Here is a 9,302-nt window from a genome sequence, read left to right as displayed (position 1 = left end):
TATATATATATATGATTTTCATTTATATGGTGTCGGCGGCGGCAACTCTGATAGGGTTTCGCCCGATGGCGATTCCCTGGTCTGACACTTTCGGCTTCACTCCATCTGACATTCAGTTTTGTCATCTCTCCTCTTTTGTTGCAGTAATCGTGCCCGACGACAAAGGACCTTTTCAGTTTCTTTTGTCGCAATTGCCCCCGCTGAGGGTTCTTTTCTATTGCAGTTGTGCCCGACGACGAAGGCATCCTTCGGATTCGTCGTCTCTCCTCTTTTGTTGCAGTAATCGTGTCGAACGACAAAGGGCCTTTTCAGTTTCTTTTGTCGCAATTGCGCCCGCCGAGGGTTCTTTTCTATTACAGTTGGGCCCGACGACGAAGGTCTCCTTCGTTTTTGTTGTCTCCCTTTGCAGTTGCGCCAGACGACGAACCTTCTTTTTCGTCGTATCCCTTCTGTCGCACTGTTACGAGGCGGACTTCTCGGCTTGTTGCTCGCGCATGTCTTCTGCTGGCCTTTTTCTAAAGCTTTTTCTAGCGGCTCACCTAGCTATTCTGGAGAAGACATCGACAATTCGTTCCTATATCACTGCACTTGCTGGCGACTTTCCTATTCCTACTCGTGCTCCTCCTTCAGGTTCAGAGTCATGTTTTCGTATTGACAAGTTCTTCAATGTTCCACAATTTTTTCACGAGGCTCTTGAAGGTAGTGGTGATCACACTTTCATCAAAAAGCTTGGTAAAAAAATGGGAAGTCTGCTCTGATTCACACTGAGGTTGAAACCAATACTCTCGCATCCTTTTGGCGTTTTGCTCTAGTGGGAAAATTCCTTTATGGTCACCCAAAACTTGAGATCATTCAGAAAGAGATTGATGCTATGAAATTATTAGGCAGTTGGAATATCGACTTACTAGACGAACGACATATCCTTATTCAGTTATCTCACGATGCCAATTACACTCGCATTTTTCCTCGAAAAGTTATTAAGATCAACAACCGTTTTATGAAAATTCTGAAGTGAAATGTCGATTTTGATCCAAAACCGGAATCCCTTATTATTCTTGTTTGGAAAAAATTTTCGGGGTTAAAATTACATTTGTTCAACTTGAAAATTCTCTGCTCCTTAACAACTACTTGCGGTAATCTTACGGTAAGTCTCTCAAGATTGATAGTCTTACGTTTGTTGTGACCAGACCCTTTGTGGTTTGTGTGTTAGTTGAGAGAGATCACTCAACCAGCTCCGAATGAGGTATGGATTGACACTATTCACAACAGGTATTGGCAAAAGGTTGAAATAGGAAATAGAACAAAATAGAACAACACCCTCCTTATTGCTCTCATTGCAGTATGTTTGGTCATAGTTCTACTATTTATTATCGTTTGCATCCTCATCTAAGGCTGAATATCGCTAAAGATTAGTCATCTACCATTCCTATTGAGAAGCTGCAACCTGATCATCTTTCCAACACCGCAGTTCCTGATGAAGAACACCATACTATAGGTAGGTGTTTATATCACTCACTGTTATTGAAGAAGGCTCACTTATATGCCAAGACACATGAGAGTACTCATTCGATTCGATAAAAGATCAGCTGGTACAACAAACAGTTGTTTTTAATGTTTAACAACCTACACATGTCCGACACACTTAAGACCAATCTACTGATCAGGTGAGCCAAACTTCGGATGAGGAATGACAGTTCTATACTAGGAGGAAGAAGAAGAATGGAGGCCGACTCGAGCTCAGACTCGAGCTCAGGAACTCGAGCTCAGGAACTTATTGGATGATACATTTGTTACTACTGGCAATGATACTCAACTGACAAATTTATTAGTTGGCTCATTCCCTAGAACTACAGGTAGAGACAAGACAAAATTGGGCCGCTCTCTAGCTACCTGATTCTTCGTCTTTTGACACTTTTTGGTTTTTTATTTACGTCTCTCATGTATTTTTCTGTTTTTCTCTCTTTTTGAAACATTTTGCATATGATGGTTATCATGTGGGCAATGTGTCATGTTTAGCCCTCCTACACAATCTATTTGTATCCTACTTTGTTTTAATATAGTAGCCATTAGGCTTTCTCAAATATCTATGTGTGTGTGTGTATATATATATATATATATATATATATATATACACATATATAGATCTATAAAGCACTTATAAAGAAAACAATATTTTATCCATGCATAAGCACCAATCACTAAAAAAATTTAATAATAACGATAAGAAAAGACAACACGCAATTGAAGATCTAGTACTTACGATGGTAAAATGATAATCAGCTCCAATAATATCTTCAAATATTACGAAGTGCTCAAAGAATCCACATACAATAGCGCATGCGAGTATTAAGGAGAAATGCAAAGTTTTACTGAATCATTGAGTGAATATTACATACCTTAGAGAGTCCAATTTATAACCCAATAATTCCTAGTACAATAACGTAGTGAAATCAATAAGGCAAGATTGCATGAATACTAAGAAGTTTCAAATTTTCCCAAGCAAAACAGCTCGACTTTTTTCTCAAAATCAGGCAAGATTGCATGTGCCACTGTGATGAACTACAAGAGCTAAAGAAAGAAGAAACATTGAGGAAAAAATTGCTACAAGTATGTTGTAGCCCATGAAAAAGAGACTTGAAGTGAGGGTGAAGGAAAAGAAAAGTCGACCACGAAAATTAACAAGCAAAAAAATCAATAACGAGAACCAACAAGAGGTTGCAACAAGCAGAAGGAATAGCAGAAATCAACAATAAGAGGAAATAAGTAGAAGTTAATGAAACAACATAATAACAAGAGTGAACAAAATGTTGCAAAAATAAAAAGAATAAACTAAAGCCTAAGAAAATAGATGTTGCACAAAATTATTATCAAACCTAGCAACTGTTGATTTCAATCTGCGCCAAAAACATGCTGAACTTAGGATTTATTAGCCGAGTCAAAATCATGCAACAATGTTCCGATCCCAAAAAGATGATCAAAATGATGGAGATCACCTCCCATGCTCATAGAAACCATCTTCAGATCACCTGATTTGCACTTCCAATTAGTATATATTTCATATGTACATCATTCTATGCGGCTATATATATAAATTTATAGTTAAAAACACTCAAAAAAAATTTTAAATACTCCAAGAAATTAAAAAATTATATATATTAACGCAAACTATCGGCAACCAATAACGATCATTGGCACCATCGCACTACTAACAGCCGTTGTCGTTCGCCAATAACATCACCGCTACTAGCGAAAACTACCAACCATCGTAGCCATCATCTTATAAATAAACAAAAACATCAAATTTTTAAGATATCAAACATATTTAATTTCATATCAAAATGTAAATAAAACTACATAAAAAAATAAAGAGATCACAAATGTCACTTAAATTTTGAAATGATTTCTTGCTTAACTTTGATTTTAGTCATAATTTATTTCTATCTCATGTACAAATATAAGTTCAGGTTCATAAATAGGTTCTATAGTAGGTATAGATTTAGAGTCAATACTAAATAGCATTAGGGGTAGGTTCACAGTGTAATTGCAAATCATATTTTTTAACTAAAAAAACCTCAAAAATATATTCACAAGCAATGTCTTTCCCAATAATATCATAATTAAATAACAAAGATACTTGTGAGGTAGGCATGAAAAACATGAGCAAAAAAGGTAAGGATTTCCATTTAGAGATTTTAATTATGAGTTTGGTAATTATCAAATCATTCATAACATGCCTCCATTAATAAGAATTCTAGGATGTTTTCAAAGTTTTCCAAAAACAACTCTCACCTTTCCCTAAACAGTGTAAAATAACATGTGATACATTGTGAATCCAAATGAGCTAAGGAAAGAGCTAGAAATAAAAAAACAATTGCCAATATGGTATAGTCTATGGAAACATAAACATAAAGTAGGGCTTAACGAACAATATAAGCAATGGGAAGTAGTAGGAAGTAACAATCCATATCAGGAAATAGTAGCAGCAATAGCATGATAGGGCAAGAAATAGAAAGAATAGCAAAACTTAACAATGATAAGCAAATGATGCCAAGACAAAAGAGTAAACAATGATGTAGAAATTATTATCAAAATAAAAAGGTAATAGGAAATAAGATAAAAAAGAAGCTCAACCGTTTCTTCTTTTAAACTTGGCAGGTATTAAACAAAACATGAACGCAAACATGTCGGACTTGAAATTACATGGGCTGAGTTAAGAACCATGCAGTAATAATCCAATCCCAATAAAATAATCAAAATAATAAATAACACGTATATTTAAAATAAATTTTAAATTTTTAAAAATAAAACTAAACATCAAAGCACATGATTTGTACTGAATATAAATTTCAGATAGCATCACTTTTTTAATTTTTAAAATCTCATTGATGATATTTGATAACCAAACCTTGTCGTTGCATTGATTGCTTAGATAAAATATGAGAAATGTTCATACAAATATGATGCATCTAAGCAATTGTATGCCCCTCAATCTCAAAATCCATTATATCTTCTCTAGGCCTCAAACTCATGCATCTTGTTTTAAGCTAGTTTGAATTTATTTTTTTGGTTAAAGCTAGAATACACCTCATCATTTTACTTCTTATGCATCATTTCTTGAGTTTTCATCTTTTACTAAATTCAACTCTTTGCTTCTAATACATCAAACTCCTTTTATAGCTCCAACTTTGCTCGTTACACTCTTTGTAAAAATTTTCTAATTACTTTAGAGTATCAATAACATGTAAGATTGCCCCTTTTTTAAAAGGGCTTTTCTTATTCCACATCAATTTTGGCTGAACTAACAATATTTAGTTTACCTCTCTCAGCAACTTATCTTGAATGATTAATAATTTCCCACCTTACCAACTTATCCTTAAAAGTTTATTTTTGTTGTTGTTATAAACCATCTCCAAGAAGGACTTTGCAATCTTTGTGAAGAAGATTAATATTCTTTGTAAGAAAAAAGTTAATTTGTAATATGCTAGCTACACTTTTGTAAGTAATTAGGCATAACTTATCATTTATTAAAATATTTTTGCCATTATATGACCATAAGCCATCGTAAAATCAAATAGAGCTTCTCTCATTGCATTTTTATCCAATGGTTCACACCTATCGTGAATTCTCTCATGACTAATTCTATTAAAACACACATTAGAAAGAAAAGCTCCCAAACGCCATTTCAAAACCTACATGGCTTGAATTTATGTGATTAGGAAATTAGTTGGCTTGCCATTTCTAGACTACAAGTAAAATTGAATAGTCAAGGAACTTGACCCTTCAAGGTTATAGCATACAAGTCCTTCTATAAGCATTTTCAGGTGGTAGGCAAAAGAATTACGCGTTCTCGTCCCAAATTCAAATCTAATTTTAGTTTTATACATGATTCAACCCTTCCTTACATTTAACCACAATCAAATTATATTATAGTGTGTTTCTTAAAGATGATGTCCTAGTTAACTCCTGCCAAGTTTTCATTACAATCAAATTAAATTGAGGTGCGTTATTGCTTAAGGATCGCATCCTAGCAAAATCTCACTTTCACCAAAATTGAGTTAGATGACACCTCGGTTCCGAGGAATGACCTTTGTATTCATTTCATTAGCTTCAGCATAAGTTTATGATTCACTACATTTTGACCATAAAATCAACTATCAAAATACCATAAATTCTATAAAGGTCAAAAAATCGTATGACTATACACCGAACACTATAAGATTAAAATCATGACCAAATTAACATGCTAAAGATTCCACAAACAGTTGAATAAAGAAAGCATAATTAGAAAAAAAATAAATTAAAAATGACGTATTCAAATGAACAATGTGGAAGAATGATCCCTCTAAAACCCAAAATAAAAATAAAATGTTAAAGACAAGGGGCATGATTGGGACAATAATTGGTTCTATAATCCCCAAAAGAAATATTAACATAAAACTCAAACATAGGGCTTTAAATAAGGTAAATTTTTAGATATTCATGGGAAGCAGATGCCTTCTACAAATTTTCATTTCTATTTGTACATTTAGAGTTCTCATATAAAACAGGCTTGATTGACTCACTATAACCTGTAACATTAAATGTTTGAGCTAGAAATAAATTCAACCTTGTGCGCGCGTAATGATATGTACATCAATCCATCCTATGCTTCATAATGGTGAGAACATCATTTATTGGGTATGCCCTTTTATATTTACTTGTTTTTAAAAAATTCTGAAAGATGGGAAGTTATCGTGTAGTTTATCAAAAAAAGAGCAGGGACATAGTCTAGTTATCGCAAAAGAATGCAGTGAATTAATTTCTAAGACCCATGACCTGATAATCACAAAATCCGCACAAAGTTCCATATCTAATAAAGTCTATGTGTGTTTCAATTGTCAAAACTAGTTGATAAAATTTATATCCTTTGCCCAGTAGAATTCACAGTAAACTTAATATAATATGAAATTTCTTCATCACTCAACCTCTTTTGAAGATCTTGTCAGCCTTGACTCCGTACATTTTTAGAAAATTTCCTTGCTTATAGACTCCAAGGCACGATTCTATGATCCGAACGCTAACTTATTTTTCTCTTTGTATCTTATAACAAACTTCTGACTTCACCAGCTCGAGTTATTACTATGCCCTTATTCTATTATATATACTTAAGGCCTTCACGCTTATTTCTGCATCTTTTACACGACGTGAGCATTAAAAAAGCTAAATATGAAGATCCATACACTATTAACAGGTGCATTAACATAAAATCACTGAATTTAAACCAAAATAAACTCATCTCATAAAACTAAAATAAATATGCATAAGATGTGAATCCAGACAAGAATGAGGTAATTGCAGACATGGAAAATAAATTTGAAGTATACAAAGGACTAGTATAAGCCTAATAAAATCCACAATATAACTTGGTAATTGTTAAGATGGCAAGAACTCCTCCCTTTTGTATTCAACAGAATTCAATTCCAAGATTCTAATCCACAATATATTAAACACAATTAAGCCTTCAATTAAATCACCACAAAAAACAGTAATTATGCATGCCCTAAATCAAAGGCGGGTAGATGAATCCCTAAAAGAGAAGGTTAAAAGAACTCACGTGATTGAGAAGGGGCATGAATTCAAAATAGACGTTCACATTCTTAATCCCCAACTCAACAACTGCATTGAGCCCTTCTATTAGAGCCTTCGCATCAAGCACTTCTCGATTGGTCTCCTCCGCATGCACTGGCTTCTGGATCTTGAGCAATAACTCACCACTCGGATCACATACGGCGACAGCAATCCCAGCGAAGCTCACCGACGTACCAGTCACGCGCTCCGCCCTCGCCAAACCCTTGAAGTAGAGTCGAAAGGGCAGCTCCTCTTGGGTACTGATGAGCTCAATCGGTCGCTCGAAGCAGTCGCCACATTCATCCCAATCATCGTCTGACATATCCTGGATCTCGCGCGCGAATTGCTCGTCATGTACGCGATAGCGAAGGTCCTCAGCCACGCGACACCTTTCGGTGCGGCAAAGCTCGGCGTCGCGTCGTTCCAGTTGGTAATGGTCGAGCTCGAGGGATTGGAGGTCGAGGGCGTGGGAAAGGTCGGCTTTGATGGAAGAAGCGGAGGAAGACGAGGGGCCGGCGACGTCTGGAAAAGAAGAAGAACAGGAAGGGGGAAGGGAGGCGACGAAGGAAGCAGCAAGGGCTTCTTCCATTTGTAGATGGAAGGCGAGGTCAAGGTCGGCCTCGGCGGCGCTCGCAGCCATTAGCTCCCGGTGCTGGTTCGCGACGAGGAGATCAAATTCGGCGATCACGTCCATGAGCAAGAGAGAGTTCGAACCCCAAACTTGAAACCGCAGTGTCGTCGTATGCGAGGCAGTTTTTGTTTTTTTTTTTTTCTATTCACATGCGCGGCAGATAAGCAACTTACGCTATGTTATTTTTGGATAAATGATTATTATGCGCCTATTTTAGCTAATTTTTTAGCTATTTTGTTCGTTTGGAAAAAAACTGATTTATAATTTTTTTCTGAATAAATGAATATTTTGGATTATCTTTTATAACATCCAATAAATTTCATAACAAAGATTCTTCACCTAACAAAAAAGCAAGAAATTTAAATCTAATCCTGATTGAGAAAGACTTGTGACTGGATCTCCCTTCATGGATTATCTTTTATATATCTCTCCTACTAACAACCCACTCTATTGCTTAAGTGCTCAGTTAATCGGTCTCCAAGATTTATAAATCACACACTACACCAATTTGATATTAGATGCATCCATATTACACTAATTTGGGATCATTGGAAATTCCAATATTGCATCAACTATGGCACGATTCTGAAATCCATCCAAGTCATCGTAAATATTAAAAACAATTTTGCCTTCTCATACACCAGCAATTTGGAGTTTGATTATCGGAAAAAAAAAATCCCTGATGCCTCTCCAATCCAAACGTTGTTAAAATAATGCGCACGAAAAACCTATAACAAGGGAAAGAAATAGAAAAATAAAGTAAGAGAAAAAAAAATCTTCGACGATGAGTGGTGGATCAGAACACCCCTTTTTTTATGGATTACAAGCCATTATGATCAGATTATGCTAGTATTCGCTAAAGGCCGCTGAGAGAGAATTTAGTAACAAATGAGACTCCACCATCTCTTCTTGCACCTCTCCTTGATCCTATGGTCGCCAAAAGCTACAGTGGCTGACAATCGAGGTTGGCGTCGACGGAGATTGTCACGTCTAGATATAGGAAACGTGAGTGCAATAGAGCGACATAACCTTGGACATGGTGTTGTGTGTCATCCGACGCCCGAATTTCTCGTAGATCAGGCCACCTCGCAACACCCTTCCTCGTTAGCTCGAGAAATTGCCGCTCAATTTTTTGGATTCTTCCTAAGCCGTCCGCCACTCGAGCCCTCATGATCCCGAGATTTTCCTCCGTTCGCCACACGAGAGAGAAAGGCACGGGAGATATTTTTGATAAAGCGCAGCTCTTGGAAGCGGGACGCGGGGTCGATCCCGCGGCCCGCTTCCTTCAATAAAAGTTAAACGCCGTTCTCAAATTGCTAGCAGAACGTTTAAACCAAATGTCATTTCGGTGTTTTCAAAACGTCAAATTTAGTAATAAACTGCCCCAAACGCACCATAAGGCTTTGTATGGGCCTCATTTCTCACCCGGCGCGGCCCCAAGCCACCCTTTCTATTTTTTACATTTGGTTGTCGCATTTTTGCGCGCGCACAAAAATTTCTGCAGAAGGCGGGCTGCGAATCTGACCCCGTGGCTCGTCTCTCTGCTCCTTTTTTTCTACTACCC

At 36.5% G+C, this 9,302-nt stretch overlaps 1 protein-coding gene across 1 annotated transcript in view; it reads right to left on the bottom strand.

The window, feature by feature from the left end:
- The window catches only part of LOC110037998, a 24,540-nt gene extending 16,669 nt beyond the window's left edge, over window positions 1–7,871 (bottom strand). Inside the window, exon 1 of the mRNA XM_020742754.1 lies at window positions 7,094–7,871. Within this exon, the coding sequence (XP_020598413.1) occupies window positions 7,094–7,801 (708 nt within the window). The 5' untranslated portion in view covers window positions 7,802–7,871. The remainder of the gene's footprint in view (window positions 1–7,093) is intronic.
- Between the last annotated feature and the right edge of the window lie 1,431 nt (window positions 7,872–9,302).

Source organism: Phalaenopsis equestris, unplaced genomic scaffold (genome assembly GCF_001263595.1).
Source record: "Phalaenopsis equestris unplaced genomic scaffold, ASM126359v1 Scaffold228818, whole genome shotgun sequence".
Taxonomy (NCBI): domain Eukaryota; kingdom Viridiplantae; phylum Streptophyta; class Magnoliopsida; order Asparagales; family Orchidaceae; genus Phalaenopsis; species Phalaenopsis equestris.
Note: the sequence above shows the minus strand (reverse complement) of the source record. Positions and strands in the feature narration are given on the sequence as shown.